The 19,962-nt window shown below is 40.3% G+C and overlaps 1 protein-coding gene across 1 annotated transcript; it reads left to right on the top strand.

Annotated features, from left to right (window-relative positions):
- Positions 1-6,651: 6,651 nt before the first annotated feature.
- On the top strand, positions 6,652-7,770 carry LOC113287839. The gene is made up of 2 exons (XM_026536722.1): positions 6,652-6,680; positions 6,783-7,770. Exons 1-2 carry the CDS (start codon positions 6,652-6,654, stop codon positions 7,768-7,770), a joined length of 1,017 nt encoding a protein of 338 aa, XP_026392507.1.
- Positions 7,771-19,962: the final 12,192 nt, after the last annotated feature.

The raw sequence follows: 19,962 nt of genomic DNA on the forward strand, positions 1-19,962 counted from the left end.
CTTTCATAATATTCCTCCAACCCTTAAACCTCACCGGTTTTGGCAACTTCGAGAAATAACATGGCTCCGAGATCGAAAGCTGGCGGTGAGTGGACTGCTCTAACTCGGAGACTTCATAAGAACGATGAATTTGTCGATTCATAGGTAAGATGCTTTCATAATATTCCTCCAACCCTTAAACCTGACCGGTTTTGGCAACTTCGAGACATAACATGGCTCCGAGATCGAAGCCTGGCGGTGAGTGGACTACTCTAAGTCGGGAACTTCGTAAGAACGATGAATCTATCGATTCATAGGTAATATGCTTTTATAATATTCCTCCAACCCTTAAACCTGACCGGTTTTGGCAACTTCGAGACATAACATGGCTCCGAGATCGAAACCTGGCGGTGAGTGGACTACTCTAACTCAGAGACTTCATAAGAACGATGAATCTGTCGATTCATAGGTAAGATGCTTTCATAATATTCCTCCAACCCTTAAACCTGACCGGTTTTGGCAACTTCGAGACATAACATGGCTCCGAGATCGAAACCTGGTGGTGTGTGGACTACTCTAAGTCAGAGACTTCATAAGAACGATGAATCTGTCGATTCATAGGTAAGTCGCTTTCATTATATTCCTCCAACCCTTAAACCTGACCGGTTTTGGCAACTTCGAGACATAACATGGCTCAGAGATCGAAACCTGGAGGTGAGTGGAATAATCTAACTCAGAGACTTCATAAGAACGATGAATCTGTCGATTCATAGGTAAGATGCTTTCATAATATTCCTCCAACCCTTAAACCTGACCGATTTTGGAAACTTCGAGACATAACATGGCTCCGAGATCGAAACCTGGCGGTGAGTGGACTACTCTAACTCAGAGACTTCATAAGAACGATGAATCTGTCGATTCATAGGTAAGATGCTTTCATAATATTCCTCCAACCCTTAAACCTGACCGGTTTTGGCAACTTCGAGACATAACATGGCTCCGAGATTGAAACCTGGAGGTGAGTGGACTACTCTAAGTCAGAGACTTCATAAGAACGATGAATCTGTCTATTCATAGGTAAGATGTTTTCATAATATTCATCCAACCCTTAAACCTGACCGGTTTTGGCAACTTCGAGACATAACATGGCTCTGAGATCGAAACCTGGCGGTGAGTGGACTACTCTAAGTCAGAGACTTCATAAGAACGATGAATCTGTCGATTCATAGGTAAGATGCTTTCATAATATTCCTCCAACCCTTAAACCTGACCGGTTTTGGCAAATTCGAGACATAACATGGCTCCGAGATCGAAACCTGGCGGTGAGTGGACTACTCTAACTCAGAGACTTCATAAGAACGATGAATCTGTCGATTCATAGGTAAGATGCTTTCATAATATTCCTCCAACCCTTAAACCTGACCGGTTTTGGAAACTTCGAGACATAACATGGCTCCGAGATCGAAACCTGGCGGTGAGTGGACTACTCTAACTCAGAGACTTCATAAGAACGATGAATCTGTCGATTCATAGGTAAGATGCTTTCATAATATTCCTCCAACCCTTAAACTTGACCGGTTTTGGCAACTTCGAGACATAACATGGCTCCGAGATCGAAACCTGGCGGTGAGTGGACTACTCTAACTCAGAGACTTCATAAGAACGATGAATCTGTCGATTCATAGGTAAGATGCTTTCATAATATTCCTCCAACCCATAAACCTGACCGGTTTTGGCAACTTCGAGACATAACATGGCTCCGAGATCGAAACCTGGCGGTGAGTGAACTACTCTAAGTCAGAGACTTCATAAGAACGATGAATCTGTCGATTCATAGGTAAGATGCTTTCATAATATTCCTCCAACCCTTAAACCTGACCGGTTTTGGCAACTTCGAAACATAACATGGCTCCGAGATCGAAACCTGGCGGTGAGTGGACTACTATAACTCAGAGATTTCATAAGAACGATGAATCTGTCGATTCATAGGTAAGATGCTTTCATAATATTCCTCCAACCCTTATACCTGACCGGTTTTGGAAACTTCGAGACATAACATGGCTCCGAGATCGAAACCTGGCGGTGAGTGGACTACTCTAACTCGGAGACTTCATAAGAACGATGAATTTGTCGATTCATAGGTAAGATGCTTTCATAATATTCCTCCAACCCTTACACCTGACCGGTTTTGGCAACTTCGAGACATAACATGGCTCCGAGATCGAAACCTGGCGATGAGTGGACTACTCTAAGTCGGGGACTTCGTAAGAACGATGAATCTGTCGATTCATAGGTAAGATGCTTTCATAATATTCCTCCAACCCTTAAACCTGACCGGTTTTGGCAACTTCGAGACATAACATGGCTCCGAGATCGAAACCTGGCGATGAGTGGACTACTCTAAGCCGGGGACTTCGTAAGAACGATGAATCTGTCGATTCATAGGTAAGATGCTTTCATAATATTCCTCCAACCCTTAAACCTGACCGGTTTTGGCAACTTCGAGACATAACATGGCTCCGAGATTGAAACCTGGCGATGAGTGGACTACTCTAAGTCGGGGACTTCGTAAGAACGATGAATCTGTCGATTCATAGGTAAGATGCTTTCATAATATTCCTCCAACCCTTAAACCTGACCGGTTTTGGCAACTTCGAGACATAACATGGCTCCGAGATCGAAACCTGGCGATGAGTGGACTACTCTAAGTCGGGGACTTCGTAAGAACGATGAATCTGTCGATTCATAGGTAAGATACTTTCATAATATTCCTCCAACCCTTAAACCTGACCGGTTTTGGCAACTTCGAGACATAACATGGCTCCGAGATCGAAACCTGGCGATGAGTGGACTACTCTAAGTCGGGGACTTCGTAAGAACGATGAATCTGTCGATTCATAGGTAAGATGCTTTCATAATATTCCTCCAACCCTTAAACCTGACCGGTTTTTGCAACCTCGAGACATAACATGGCTCCGAGATCGAAACCTGGCGATGAGTGGACTACTCTAAGTCGGGGACTTCGTAAGAACGATGAATCTGTCGATTCATAGGTAAGATGCTTTCATAATATTCCTCCAACCCTTAAACCTGACCGGTTTTGGCAACTTCGAGACATAACATGGCTCCGAGATCGAAACCTGGCGATGAGTGGACTACTCTAAGTCGGGGACTTCGTAAGAACGATGAATCTGTCGATTCATAGGTAAGATGCTTTCATAATATTCCTCTAACCCTTAAACCTGACCGGTTTTTGCAACTTCGAGACATAACATGGCTCCGAGATCGAAACCTGGCGATGAGTGGACTACTCTAAGTCGGGGACTTCGTAAGAACGATGAATCTGTCGATTCATAGGTAAGATGCTTTCATAATATTCCTCCAACCCTTAAACCTGACCGGTTTTGGCAACTTCGAGACATAACATGGCTCCGAGATCGAAACCTGACAATGAGTGGACTACTCTAAGTCGGGGACTTCGTAAGAACGATGAATCTGTCGATTCATAGGTAAGATGCTTTCATAATATTCCTCCAACCCTTAAACCTGACCGGTTTTGGCAACTTCGAGACATAACATGGCTCCGAGATCGAAACCTGGCGGTTACTGGACTACTCTAAATCAGAGACTTCATAAGAACGATGAATCTGTCGATTCATAGGTAAGATGCTTTCATAATATTCCTCCAACCCATAAACCTGACCGGTTTTGGCAACTTCGAGACATAACATGGCTCCGAGATCGAAACCTGGCGATGAGTGGACTACTCTAAGTCGGTGGACTTCGTAAGAACGATGAATCTGTCGATTCATAGGTAAGATGCTTTCATAATATTCCTCCAACCTTTAAACCTGACCGGTTTTGGCAACTTCGAGACATAACATGGCTCCGAGATCGAAACCTGGCGATGAGTGGACTACTCTAAGTCGGGGATTTCGTAAGAACGATGAATCTGTCGATTCATAGGTAAGATTCTTTCATAATATTCCTCCAACCCTTAAACCTGACCGGTTTTGGCAACTTCGAGACATAACATGGCTCCGAGATCGAAACCTGGCGATGATTGGACTACTCTAAGTCGGGGACTTCGTAAGAACGATGAATCTGTCGATTCATAGGTAAGATGCTTTCATAATATTCCTCCAACCCTTAAACCTGACCGGTTTTGGCAACTTCGAGACATAACATGGCTCCGAGATCGAAACCTGGCGATGAGTGGACTACTCTAAGTCGGGGACTTCGTAAGAACGATGAATCTGTCGATTCATAGGTAAGATTCTTTCATAATATTCCTCCAACCCTTAAACCTGACCGGTTTTGGAAACTTCGAGACATAACATGGCTCCGAGATCGAAACCTGGCGATGAGTGGACTACTCTAAGTCGGGGACTTCGTAAGAACGATGAATCTGTCGATTCATAGGTAAGATGCTTTCATAATATTCCTCCAACCCTTAAACCTGTCCGGTTTTGGCAACTTCGAGACATAACATGGCTCCGAGATCGAAACCTGGCGATGAGTGGACTACTCTAAGTCGGGGACTTCGTAAGAACGATGAATCTGTCGATTCACAGGTAAGATGCTTTCATAATATTCCTCCAACCCTTAAACCTGACCGGTTTTGGCAACTTCGAGACATAACATGGCTCCGAGATCGAAACCTGGCGATGAGTGGACTACTCTAAGTCGGGGACTTCGTAAGAACGATGAATTTGTCGATTCATAGGTAAGATGCTTTCATAATATTCCTCCAACCCTTAAACCTGACCGGTTTTGGCAACTTCGAGACATAACATGGCTCCGAGATCGAAACCTGGCGATGAGTGGACTACTCTAAGTCGGGGACTTCGTAAGAACGATGAATCTGTCGATTCATAGGTAAGATGCTTTCATAATATTCCTCCAACCCTTAAACCTCACCGGTTTTGGCAACTTCGAGACATAACATGGCTCCGAGATCGAAACCTGGCGGTGAGTGGACTACTCTAACTCGGAGACTTCATAAGAACGATGAATTTGTCGATTCATAGGTAAGATGCTTTCATAATATTCCTCCAACCCTTAAACCTGACCGGTTTTGGCAACTTCGAGACATAACATGGCTCCGAGATCGAAACCTGGCGGTGAGTGGACTACTCTAAGTCGGGAACTTCGTAAGAACGATGAATCTATCGATTCATAGGTAATATGCTTTCATAATATTCCTCCAACCCTTAAACCTGACCGGTTTTGGCAACTTCGAGACATAACATGGCTCCGAGATCGAAACCTGGCGGTGAGTGGACTACTCTAACTCAGAGACTTCATAAGAACGATGAATCTGTCGATTCATAGGTAAGATGCTTTCATAATATTCCTCCAACCCTTAAACCTGACCGGTTTTGGCAACTTCGAGACATAACATGGCTCCGAGATCGAAACCTGGCGGTGAGTGGACTACTCTAAATCAGACTTCATAAGAACGATGAATCTGTCGATTCATAGGTAAGGTGATTTCATAATATTCCTCCAACCCTTAAACCTGACCGGTTTTGGCAACTTTGAGACATAACATGGCTCCGAGATCGAAACGTGGCGGTGAGTGGACTACTCTAACTCGGAGACTTCATAAGAACGATGAATTTGTCGATTCATAGGTAAGATGCTTTCATAATATTCCTCCAACCCTTAAACCTGACCGGTTTTGGCAACTTCGAGACATAACATGGCTCCGAGATCGAAACCTGGCGGTGAGTGGACTACTCTAAATCAGACTTCATAAGAACGATGAATCTGTCGATTCATAGGTAAGATGATTTCATAATATTCCTCCAACCCTTAAACCTGACCGGTTTTGGCAACTTCGAGACATAACATGGCTCCGAGATCGAAACCTGGCGGTGAGTGGACTACTCTAACTCGGAGACTTCATAAGAACGATGAATCTGTCGATTCATAGGTAAGATGCTTTCATAATATTCCTCCAACCCTTAAACCTGACCGGTTTTGGTAACTTCGAGACATAACTTGGCTCCGAAATCGAAACCTGGCGGTGAGTGGACTACTCTAACTCGGAGACTTCATAAGAACGATGAATCTGTCGATTCATAGGTAAGATTCTTTCATAATATTCCTCCAACCCTTAAACATGACCGGTTTTGGCAACTTCGAGACATAACATGGATCCGAGATCGAAACCTGGCGGCGAGTGGACTACTCTAACTCAGAGACTTCATAAGAACGATGAATCTGTCGATTCATAGGTAAGATGCTTTCATAATATTCCTCCAACCCTTAAACCTGACCGGTTTTGGCAACTTCGAGACATAACATGGCTCCGAGATCGAAACCTGGCGGTGAGTGGACTACTCTAACTCGGAGACTTTATAAGAACGATGAATTTGTCGATTCATAGGTAAGATGCTTTCATAATATTCCTCCAACCCTTAAACCTGAGTGGACTACTCTCAATCCCCTTTTTGTATATGTAAATATCTTATGATTTGTTAATCCATTGTGGTTACTTATGCTGGTTATCATATTTTGATTGCGCTAGGTGCCATTAATCTTTAATAAATTCAACATTCCAACCAAAGAAGTGGCTCCAGTGTTGGTTGAGAAGGGAAATTGAAAGTTTTTTATTAACTGGATTGAAAAACTGAACAGATTTGCAGATTCAAGTCATTCAAAATTATGAATAAAGATTGGGTTCATTGGCCAAGGTTAATATGTTGTTCACTGTAGAATATTACATTCTTTACATTGGTTTTCCCTCTTATATTGTGTTATTCCGTGATTAATTATTTAGTCGTTCTTTCATGTAGGGATGATCTTCCATATCAGGAGGCCTTGAAGAATTTCATAGATACCGTTTGTCAGAGACTTGGAAATCCTTCTGAATTCAGTTGTCCTTGTGTTGATTGTAAGAATCTCACTTTCCCACTTTCTCCGAAAGAAGTGCATCTTCACTTGCTGAAACGAGGTTGGGATCCTACATACACTGAGTGGGTTTTTCACGGGGAGACTATACACACTTCTACTGATGTACACCAAGAGGGAGCAACAAGGGGATCATATCATATAGATGCTGCTGTTGAAGCTGATGCACATATCGATCAGGGACATGAACCTGTGCAAGATGAGGGTTTGGAAAACCATGTGGAAGAGGCGGACACACCGTTATATCTTAATTGTAAAACACACACAAAGTTATCCATCACTGTTGAATTGTATAGGCACAAGACTGTAAATGGTTTATCTAGGAAATCTTTTGACGAACTTCTCAAGACAATCGGTTCCTTGTTGCCGCCAGATCATTCTCTTCCTTGCTCAACATATGAAGTGAAAAAGCTGTTGAAATCTTATCAATTGACTTACCAGAAAATACATGCTTGTATTAATGATTGTTGTTTGTTTAGAAAAGATTTGAAAGATGCAGACGAGTGTCCTAAATGTCAGTATTCTAGGTGGAAGGCAGATACATCTAACATGGACGATGCTGAAATGATAGACAAGCCGCAAAAGAAGATACCGGTGAAGGTGCTTAGGTACTTCCCCATTGTGCCGAGATTGAGAAGATTGTTTCAATCAGCAGCACTGGATGAGCAGTTGATATGGCACGCGACGAACAAGAGTAAGGATGGGAAGATGCGTCATCCAACAGATTCTTTGGCTTGGAAGCACATAGACAAAAAGTATCCGAGTTTGCTTCAGATCCCCGTAATTTGCGTCTTGGGCTTGCTGCTGATGGATTTAATCCATTTGGTGATCTTCCGCAGCCCACAGTTGTTGTCCAGTGATGCTCGTGGTTAATAATTAGCCCCCTCAGTGTGTATGCAAGGTGACAACTAATTCTGAGCCATGCTGATTCCAGGAAAAAAACAACGGGTAATGACATTGATGTTACTTGCAACCCTTGATTGATGATATTTTGAGTTGTGGGAGAAAGGGGTGCAGGTATATGATTCGTTTACTAAAACAGATTTTAACTTGAAGGCGTTATTAATGTGGACAATAAACGATTTCCCTGCATATGGTAATTTATTTGGATGTACGTTAAAGGGAAGGCAACATGTCCTCTTTGCGGTGAAAATACACTTTCAAACTGGTTGGAATTTAGTCATAAACTGTCTACTTGAATCATAGGAGATTTCTTCGTCATAATCATCCTCTTCGGCAGAAAAAAGACTGGTTTAAGGAGAGCTTGAGAGGAAGGAAAAGCCACCTGTTATGTCTGGTGCTGCTGCACTTGAATGTCAGATTAGTATTACAAATGATTTTGGGAAAGCGGAGAAGAACCGAGGAGGAGATAAGGAAAAAGAAAGAGCAAAAGAAGAAGATAAGGGAAAAGAGTAGTGCGGCAGCAAGTGCAAATGTGGGTAATTCTAAATGTGGGAAGCGGAAAAGGGATGTTGTTGCTGATGCGGCTATTTCTGGTGCAAATGATGATGAAACTGAACTTCGGGTGTTTAACAAACGGTCAATATTCTTCGACTTGCCTTACTGGAAGGTTAGTTCCATAACTTCAAACTTACTTGTAATATTTGGCTATGGGTTCTTCTGCTTTGCACCATGTTAGCCTCTAAACTTCACATTATGATTGTTGGGTTTTTCCATAGATTAAATGTCTGATCTTTTATTTCTTTATAGAATTAATTACTAATGTTGGGTTTTTCCATCTTCCTAGGATTTATTACTACGGCACAATATTGATGTTATGCATACAGAAAAAAATGTTTGCGAGAGTATTATTGGTACCATATTGATATAAGTCCAAAAAAAGACGGTCTAAAGTCCCGCAATGATCTGAAGAGTATGGGAATAACACCAGAATTACATCCAGTAGAGATAAATGGAAAAACGATCCTTCCACCAGCACCATACTGTTTAAATGACAAGGAAAGGCTATATTGTATAATAGGATGAGAAATTTAAAGGTTCCATTGGTTTAGTTCTGATCTTAGAAAGAATTTCTCAAAAGATGGTTGCTTAGGTGTTCTTAAGGCTCATGATTACCATGTTCTTATGCAACAAATATTACCCGTTGCTTTGCAAGTACTTTTACCTGTAGGTCCAAGGGAGGCAATTTTCAGGTTATGTTTATTTTCATGAAATATGCCAAAGGGCAGTTGATCTCCATAGATTTAATAGAACTTGAAGTAGAAGTTGCTGAGACTTTGTGTATGTTGGAGAGGTACTTCCCACCGTCACTTTTGATGTCATGATGTACTTGACAATTCACCTAGCTCGAGAAGTGCGATTATGTGGACCTGTACAATATCGTTGGATGTATCCATTTGAAAGGTATGCCAATTTAATTTATATTAATTCTGTTTTTTGGTTTCGTGTAGAAGTTATGCCCTTTGTATCTTAGAGATACTAATAATTTAATTAACTAGTAACTGTTGCATACTCGACTTTCCTAGGTATTGAAGAGCCATTCAAAGAATATGTAAAAATTATGCACAACCTGAAGCTTGTAGTCGAGGTTATCTTGGAATGGGTGTGTTAGGTATTCTGATATTCGTAAGGACCAAGCAGATGAAAACAGGAGTAAAGCAAAGGCGTAACGAAAACACTCAAAATGGTTCCACACCGGCCGCACGTCTCTTTCTAAAGGTGTCCAAGTGCGTATGGATAGTGAGAAGTTAAAGATAGCTCACAGATATGTGCTTTTTAACACACCCGAAATTGACCCATATATGATGTAAGTATGATGTTCACGTTTATTAAAAATGGTCTGTCAATTAATACTTCATTTTCTAATTTTAATTTTGTCTTAGAATGCATATGGACGAGTTAAAATCTCCTGCTGGGAGGGAAATTACTAGTGAAGACCAACTCAATTCCATACAGTCTGACACATTTGCAGATTGGTTTCAACAAAAGGTATGTTTAGTCCACTCTTAGTCAGATTATGCATCTTAGTATAATTTAAACACTTGGACATTTTTCTGATGCGGAAAACTACTACAAAAAACACAAATACGTGTGATTTTGTTTCATTCTATCACATAGAACAATCCATGTTAGGCACACCATCATATAAATCTAACTTCTTATGCTTAGATAACAAATTTAGTTATATTCTTATGTCCTGAGATTATACATTTGTAGGTTAAGATGCAAATTGAACAAGGCATGCCAATATCTCACACGGTAGAATGGTTGTCATATGGTCCATTAGACTACTGCATATCATATAAAGGCTTGCTTATCAATGACACTAGGTTTATTACGAAGGATGTTAAGAGAGTCACACAAAACAGTGGAGTTTCAATTGAATCAACAACCTTAGTTGCAGGATTGTCAGAAACTAGTGGGTTCTACGGTGTTTTAGAAGAAATTCTATTGTTGGACTACAATCATATGTTTCAAATTCCAATATTCAAATGTGATTGGGCTCACACCAATTTTGGTGTGAAGGTAGAAGATGGCTTTACATTAGTCAATTTAAAGCAGCATAAGAACCAATACTGTAACGATCCATTCATTTTAGCAAAGCAAGCGCGACAACTTTTCTATTCTCAAGAGTCAAATACATCTAACTGGTATGTGATGGTGAAACCACCGCCTAGGGGTTTCCATGATTAGAGGAATACAATGAAAAGCATGACATAAATTTCCAACCAGTGGATACTTCAACTCTTGGTTTCCAAATGGATGACGAGAGCGAGAGTTACTTAAGAGAATATGGGGAATATACCATAGTGGTTCCGACAAAGAAGAAGAACAAAAAGAAGAAGAAAAAGAAGTTCACAAGTTAGATCAGTAGTTTATTGTTTTTACGGTATTGTATTCTTACTTTAGCAATATTTGGTGTTATTTGCCTTCTCAGTAATCTACTTCAACTGTTATTCTCAAGTTTCTTGCTACAGCTGAGTGTGCAGTTCTGTATGAGTTGTTAATTAATAGTGCAAGATCTTTCTTTGTGAAGTATGCTTCTATTGAGAATGAGTATGGAGCAGTAGCTGCTATCACTCGCCACTTCTATGGATATTTGATGTATCCATGCTACTGCCGCACATGGGGTGTTTTTCGCTGATATCAGTATTGCAGTGTGTGCTATGTGACTGCGCGTATTGGCTTGTGTATTTATCACTTATCAAACTCTATGTTCTATTGTTGGTAATTCAGGGATGCTTTTGTTATCATCATTTGTGTGTGAATATCGGTTTGGAGATGGTAATGTTTTTCAGAAACGTGCAGAGTGCAGACCACTGTTCTCATATGTACAGGTTTGCAGGTTGTAAGAATGCAGCTTGCATACTCTGGTTGTATTTTTTTTTTACTAATACTAGTATTTTTCTTGCAAAAAGACAGTTAACAGCTCCATTTGTGTGCTTAGTTATAAAATGCTAGCTCTGTTACTTTTATAACACCATTTTTATCTCCGCCAATGTAAATGATATATCATTTCATTGCCGGTCTCAAGGCCGGATGAAGGAGGAGAGAAAATGAGACATTTCAGTTGTTATGGTTGCTATATTTGCCCACTTAAATTCTGCCTTGGTCTCAACTTGTGCATATTTTCTCTACATCTGCTTATATTCGTATATATCCTTCTAACTTATAATTTGATGGTATACTTTTGCCATAATTCCCCAGTTGCATGATTTGCTTAAAGTGGGTGGTCTTATAGAATGTATGTGATTATTTACAGAGAAGTATGTATATGGTTACATAGAATGCTTCGCGCTCTTTGCGTCTCAGTCGGCTTTGAGCATTATATTTTGTTTTACAACGCTTATGAAGGGTTGTCATAATAGTATATTAAAGAACCACCAACTTTACAGAACTTGTGATAGTGTAGGTATGGTTAGTAGTGTAGACTTCCATATAGGAGGCTCAGGGTCGAATCCCCCAAACCTAATTTTTTTCCCACATTCTATATTTTAACTTCAACAACACTTATAAGTGTTGTTATACGTTTCTATTAAAAAAAAAGAAAAAACCTAAACTTGTGAACTGTAAGGATGGTTGATGAGCTATACATCCATGCATTAGGTTCATGTTCGAATCTCCCCTCTAACGTATTTTTCATTATCATATTTTTATGTTCTTCAACAACACTTGTGAGAATTATGATAGGCTAAGTCACTACACTTATGAAACAAAGTTGTTATACCTAAATGTCGTCACAACAGTTTTGCTAAAGGAGTTGTCGTTTGTTTTCTTAGCGCAACCCCTTGTTCCTAAGGGTTGGTAGTGATGATATACGACAACTCTTTCTTTGAAACCAGTTGTAAAACATAGGACTTTCTACGATGTATAGCGAAGTGTTGTAAATCTCTAGTTGTAGATGTATATTTTTCCCATAGTGTACTTTCATGGGTCCGGCGTTAACCTGCAACACGATGTGATAAGAGGTCATTAGTTGTTCTTCATGGAGTTTCATTCGTTTGAATGCGTCGTAGAATAGAACGTTTACTAAGCTTCCCCCGTCTATGAGGATCTTTTTGAGGTTACATCCATCCACTGGTAGTGTTAGGACCAGGGGGTCATTATGGTCTTCCATATCTTCTTCGATATCTTCAGCGTCGAAGATAATAGGTGAGTCCATCCACTCTTCGTGCTCGTCCACTTCTACACCATCAATCTTATACAATTCAGAGTGGTCCTCGAACTGTTTCCGTAGCCTCTTTCCTATTTGTGCTGTAAGTGAGGGCCCTGCGGCTTCAGAACACGAGATGGTATTGATTGTGCGGTTCCCCTATGGAAGTTGGACTGGCTTGGTCCGTTTGGATCTATCCTCGGCGACCTCTTTTCGTATGTAATGTTGAAGTTCGCCAGCATCAATCAGTTTTTGGATCATTATTTTGAGGTTTTTACATTTCTCGGTCTGGTGTCCGTTGAAGCAATGATATTCACAGTAATATTTGGACTTCTCGGATCTTGGGGGATGTTTTCCCTTAGACTATGGTCACTCCAAATTTTCCCTTCCTTTGATCTCTCGCAAGATCCGGGCATATCTAGCATTGAGCTTCATGTAAACTTGATCTTCGAATTTTCGATCGTCTTTTCGTCGTTCATCCCTTTGTTCCTTCCTATCTTCGTGAGGCCGTTCCACTGAGCTATTCCTTTTGACCCCATTGGTTTGTTCTGCGGAATTGGTACAGTGAGACCTCTGCGGGTACGCTCTCGGGTTTTCACGCTGGATTTCTTCAAGACGAGCGTGCTTTTCAATAATTATTCGAAGATCTCCTTCTGTCTTAGGCACGCTTCCATGAATCTCAACAAATAGTGGACTCATTCGGGCTAGTCCCCACTTGTAGCAGTTGATACTTACCACTGGGTCCACACTTCCTATGGCTTGGCAGATCTTGTGCCATCGGTTAGTGTATTCCCTCGTTTTTTCCTTGTAGCCAATTGCCAGCGAAAAGAGCTTATCCATTCCGGTGTTAACAGCCTTGTTGTACATGTAAGTTCTTAAGAACTTTTCTGCGAGTTGATCGTAGGAGTGGATGGAGTCCGGCGGCAAATTATCAAACCAAGACAATGCCGATCCCTTCAGACTTGATGGGAAGTATCTACAGAGTACGGCATCGTTCTGACTCCATCTTGCTAAGACACGGTTATAATACCGAATATGTGCGGCGGGATCACTGGATCCGTCATAGCATTCAAAGGTCGGGACAGGGCACTTCAGCGGAATAGGGGTGTTGGCCAGGCGATGAGTTAGGGGCATGAAGTTAGCCTCTCTCATGACCTCCTCTAACCTTCCCCCGCCTTGTCTAGTTTTTAACTGCCTGATCTCGTCCATCATTTCATCACGCAGCTCTTCCATCGCGCGGTGGTACCCTACGCTCTTCTGCTCGTGATAGTCTGACTCTGCGTCATTATAATCCGGGTCGGATGCGCTACTTCCCCAAGCCGCGTCTCCATTAGATGCTACGATGACTCTTCGGTCTCGATTAGGTTCTGGTGCCTTTGAATTGTCTTCATCAAGTTGTTGGCTGGTCTTCGTGCTTAGGGCAATCCGGTCTTTTAAATCTTGGTTTTCTCTGGCCAGCAGAGCTACAACATCTGCGTAAACCTGCTGGCTCTTCTTCAATTCTTCAAGCTCAGCCATCAATCGATGTGATTGGTTTGACCCCTGATTGGGAGTCTCGGCTCGTGCTACTACGGCCATGGTGCCGCCCTCTTCTACGGTCTGCACTAAAGGCGGTAGAGGTTCAGCTTCGATTGTTGGCATTTCCAAATCGGGCTGAGTGCCCATCTGCGGTGTTAGAACCGCCGGCACAGTTTGATTCTGATCGTTTGTTGATGGCATTCCGAAGGTTGGCGGGTGCGCGGGTTGATGTGTTCTGGATTCATCCACCCTTTCTTTTGGTTGATGAAATTGATTCGTAGCAAAAGTTTTGCTGGCTTCTGCAGCCTTTGGGGCCGCCGTAGCCGTACTGTACTTTGTCGCCGCTGCTCTGAGAGCCGCGGCTGCAACGGAGTTAGCGTTCATAGGCGAAGTGATTTCAGCAGTATCCTGTCTCTGACTAGTCATTTTGGCTTTGTCTCCTTTCTACTTGCTTCGGGTGATGACCGGGGTTGTCCTTGGTGCTTCCTTTGACGAGGCTTTGGATTTTCCTGCTTCCTGCATCTTTTCCATCGTGGGTCCTTTTGTCGCTTTCTTTACTCAGATCCGTTTTCTTTGTGGTTCAGCACGAAGGCCTACATCCACGGGGTTGTCGTTTCACTATGCATTAGATGATTACAGAGGTAGTCGAATGACTTTGGAGTTTCCATAGGTCTGTGAATTGTACAAAGATAAACTTACACTTACAATCCTTCTCTCTCTCCTCCTCTCTCTCCTTTTTTCCGACCCCCTCACTCTTGGTGGAGAGGGGGTATTTATAGGGTTAGAGTGTGGGACCCGTTTCTGTGGGCCGTTGGAACCTTATCTTCTTGTGCTTTGTGTCAATCACGCGGAGGTCTTCGTTCATTGCTTGACCACGCAGAGTCATCCTCGTTCGTTCCACGGGTTGATCGACACGTATACTGCTCAGAGTGTTTAATACGGGTAGTTGAGACGCATGCTCGTGTCAGACAAGTGTCTTCTACCCCTGTCACGTCCATGTCAGTCAACCTTCTCTTCACCGTTGATCTTGGCTTCTTTTGGGGATGAGATAAAGTAACTCTTCGGGAGTTATTTAGTGCTCCGCAATACATCGTGTTTTTGGTACATCTTTTAACTTCTGCCATTGGATTTGTTCGTGCATAGATCTGACGTCGACGGGATGGGCTTCTTGGCTGTGGGCGTGTGTCATCATGTTTTGATGACTTGGTCCGCATGCTCTCCACGTATCTTCCTACATACACGTGTTTGATGATGTAATATGTATACACAATTATCTTATATCATTAATGCAAATCCCAACTAATTAGAGTATCATTAATGAAAGAAATGTAAAATATGTGGATACAGATAAAGTTTACCAACATAAATTATAGATTCCACAAAATTAAGGAGAAAATATATACTGCCATATATATTTTCCATATATATTTTCCAGAAAATATTCCTTCATTAATTTGTTAGCTATAATTTATATGGAGGCTATATAAACAAGGCCTAGTTCCATATGTAGAATCAAATTCGAAGATGGGTACCTGAGAAATCATGGCAATATAAGTTTGTTATTGTTGCTAATGTTTTCGATTCTGGTTACAAAGGGTTCATCAAAATGGCTTAATTGGGTGACCGTTCATGTACAAAATGATATCGAAGGAGATAATGTTGCCTTAGATATGCACTGCAGGTCCAATGATGATGATCTAGGTCAAAGGACGCTCCATCAAGGTCAGGAATGGCATTGGAAATTTCGTATAGCTTATTTTTCCACACACATTTTTGGTGTGATTTTCGTTGGTACGATAATCAAGATCAACGTTGGTATAGTGGCACTTTTACTGTTTACCGTGCATCTCTCGGAGACACAAATACAAAGATTTTGTGGCTAGCAATTGCCCGTATTCTGCGCTCGTCGATGGATTTATTTGTATCGCCGCGATATGGAAGACTGGCAGAAAAGAGATGAATGGCATGCTGAATGAAATTTCCTATCAATCCCATTTGTTCCGTAAATGTCTTTCTGAGTGAAGTTTGATTCGATTGATAAAATCATCTGAATCTTACTCTTACTAGCTAGTGTCTAGCAAGTGTTAATGATGAGAATAAGACAAATTATTAAAATGAATGTTATTATTATTATTGTTTTGTTTATTGGAATTTTCTTTTTTCTTGTTATTAAAAGAAATCATTTTTGGCTAAAAATTTATGATTTGTGTGTGAAAACCACCTTTCCACACCTAACCTGGAAAAAGGGATAAGGGTGTCTAAACTAGGTAACATTCGAATCATTTTCCTCGTAAACTAAAATCAAAATCAAACAACATCAATCAATCGATTCTAACTCCGACATTACTATGTTGTCTATGCACATTGTATTACTATGTTGTATTAATTACTATCTTCCAGAGTTACTACGTAGTAAATATACACTATGAAGAGGATGTTTGGTAAGTTAGGGTTAAACTCCCTAAATTGTCTAGACTCTCATACATTCCCTCTAAATTTTTAGGGATTTAAATACATTAAAATCTCTCAAATTCTCCCACGACAACCCTTAGAGCTGTGGCTATTAAAAGATACTTTCTAAGCTCTCAATGTAAAATCCACAAGCTATGCATTCCGAGCTAATATATCTTATATCACTAATGAGAAATGTAATTAAATTTTGTTAGGACTAGGGATAAATATATGGTATTAATTGGGATACTCTATATATATATATATATATAGATACCAACATAGGTTACAGATGCCACAATATTCGGTCAGAAATAATGAGAATACACATACTTGTTAGCTGTAATTTATATCGAGGCTTGTGTGTATATATAGAGGACCTAGCTCCTCATGTACTAGCAGAAGCCATGGGAGTATACGTTTGTAATTGTTGCTCATGTACAAAGGGTCATCAAAGTTCCTTAAATGGTGACCGTTCATGTACAAAATGATATCGAAGGATATGAGGTTGCGTTAGATATGCACTCCAGGTCCAATGATGATGATCTAGGTCAAAGGACACTCCATCAAGGTAAGGAATGGCATTGGCATTTTTCTTCTAGTTATCGGTTTTACATATTTTTGGTGTAACGTTCGTTGGTACGATAATAAAAATCATCGTTTGTACGTTGGCATTTTTGTTGTTTACAAGCAAATTTCTTAAAGATAATTACATATTTTAGTGCTAGTAATTGCACATAGTTTGTTCGTCGAGATGGATTTTTTTGCATCGTCGTGATAGACAAGAGTGGCAGAAAAGAGCTGAATGACATGAAAGAGTTGAATGGCATGCTGAATCAAGAAGAATAAATCACATTTTTTTCGTAAATGTTATGCTGAGTGAATTTGAATCGATTGATAAAATCATCTAAATATTACTCTCAAGTTACTAACTACCGTCTAATAAGTATTAATGATGAGAATAAGACAAGTTTTTAAAATAAATATTATTATAATTATTAATTTTGTTTATTTATTGGAATTCACTTCTTTTTTCTTATTTTTCTATTAAAAGAAATCGCTTTATAACTGAACAATTTTCTTAGCAGTGTCATTATTGGAAAATATACAATTTTAATAATCTCAGAGGTCAAGGAAATACAACCCCATTTTTGACTGAATAATTTTTGGATATATGTGAAAATAACCTTGAGTCCCATTTTTCGACAAAGTAATTCTTGGATTTATATGTGAAAATAACGCCTATAAAATACGTTTGGGCCGCCTATCTATTTCTTCGCCTAACCTCATTTAAAGTACTAAGTTACCCTTGTTATTATAGTTCAATCCCAATTAATTTTATCCTTCTAAATTTTCAAAACCTATCTTTTTTTTTTGAAGCATACATTGAATAAAAGGCTTAAATTGTTATTACACTGGGAAATTGGATCCCCTAGAGTCACTTAAAATAATGTGATTGATGCAAGATGGGGTTGCATGGTCCCATATCGTAGTCGATAAGTATCCTGCTTGGCTTCCGTCCGCGGCGAAGTTTGCTAGACCGTCTGCCGCTTGGTTTCCTTCCCGTATGATTCAAAACCTATCTAATCGTTTGGAAACTAAAACCAAAACCAAAACATCTATTGATTTAAAGGAAAATTTATTGATCTTTCAAAAAAAAACAAATTTCAAACTACACATCGTCAATTACAACCCTTTATAATAACTATACCAGTAATGTGTTTATAATCCACTCAATGGGTGATTTGCAGAGCCGATTCTACATCTAGAAAGGCTTTACGTCTAGAAATCCCAAGTGCAAAACTTTTTGTAGGGCCAATTATAATGTCGATTTTCATAACAATAGTAAACAAAACGGTCAATAATTATTTAACTTGAGAAGTTATAGATGTGATGCACTAAAAAAATACATAAAATGGGTTATTTGTCCAAAATAAATAGTTTTCCGGTTCACATGGACGAGTAAACTTTCATCATGAGTTAAATGAACATGAAATATTTTATGTGAAACAGACAAACATGCCCTTAGAACAAATATCTTCTTTGTTATCCTACCATCGTCTTTCCTTTTTCCTCAACCATCTCCAAAAAGAAAAGACCAGCAGTTCACACCCTAGTTAGCAATTCGGGATTCGGCAAACGTACGGAACGTCAAACGTACGAGTATTATACGGTTTTGTAAAATCCAGATTCGGTCAAAAATTCGGTCAACGGGACGTGATTCGTTAGTAATTCGGAACGGCATACGTACGTGTATAATTCGATTTATAAATGTGAGTTCGGCTCTGAAAATTCGGTATCTATATATAACAATAATTTTGTATTTATAAGGTCATAGACCAATTTTATTGCTATGTGGAGTTATTTAAGAAAAAAATAAACTTAATATGATGATATTAATAATATATACAACATTAGTTATCCAAGAGGACGTCGTATGGTGGTTTAGATGCTTGGTTAGTGAGTTTGAGATCTCTCTCACCTTCACCTTCAAATCTCTTCAGTCGTTTTTGTTTCATAAAAATTACAACACGTCTAATATTCGGTCGTGTATGCTCGGGAGGCAGTAAAGCCCAAAAAATGGGATCTTTGAAAAGTAAAAGCTAAAGAATTTATGGCGAATTAAGCGGACGTATCATTCGGGATACGTAAAATTCGTGAACGGTTCGCGAATAATCCGGGAATGCCACATAATACGCGACTTGGGTTCGGAGTTGCAAACGTACGCGAATAAGACGGTAAAATTCGTGATACGGAAAAATTCGTGAATGATTCGCGAATCATTCGCGAACTTACTAACTAGGGTTCACACCACCGCCTTTCTTTCTCCTCCGTCTTTCAACATCACGATTATTGGAATCGGTTTTTCCACCTTCTGCTTACCAACGACGAAATCAATAGTATCATCGTCTTTGTAGTTGAAAATGGAGACACCATCGGTAGAATTGGTTTCTCCGTCTTCTGTAGGGCTGCACATGGGTCGGGTTGGGTCGGGTTTGGCCTCACCCACCACCCGACCCACTGCTGGTGGGTAATTGAACTTTTCACCCGCAACCGACCCACCATAACAGTGGGTCGCTTTTCACCCGACCCACAATAAGGCGGGTTGGGTCGGGTCGGGTGGTGGGTTACCCGTCATATTTTATATCTTGCGGGAAATTGAAATCAATTTCAAATGAATCCCTACATTTATTTAGAAAGTCAAGAACAATCAACAATACATAGAGTTCAACTAGTTGGGAACAAGTTTTAAGTTGATTCATACCTTCAGTTCACTAATCAAGATTCAAGAACAACGAATTGACGAAGGAAGAAGAGTCTTCGTGACTCTGTCTCTGAGAAGGAGATAAGAAGAGGCCGAAGTAATAGGTGTGGGCTGCGAGTGCGATGCTTAGTTAGGGTTAGGTATTTTATTTTTTCAATCCAATGGCTGAGATTCATTCTAGGATAGAAAATCTAAGGGGTAGCATGCTAGGGAATAT

The sequence above is a fragment of the Papaver somniferum genome, chromosome 1 (genome assembly GCF_003573695.1).
Source record: "Papaver somniferum cultivar HN1 chromosome 1, ASM357369v1, whole genome shotgun sequence".
NCBI lineage: Eukaryota > Viridiplantae > Streptophyta > Magnoliopsida > Ranunculales > Papaveraceae > Papaver > Papaver somniferum.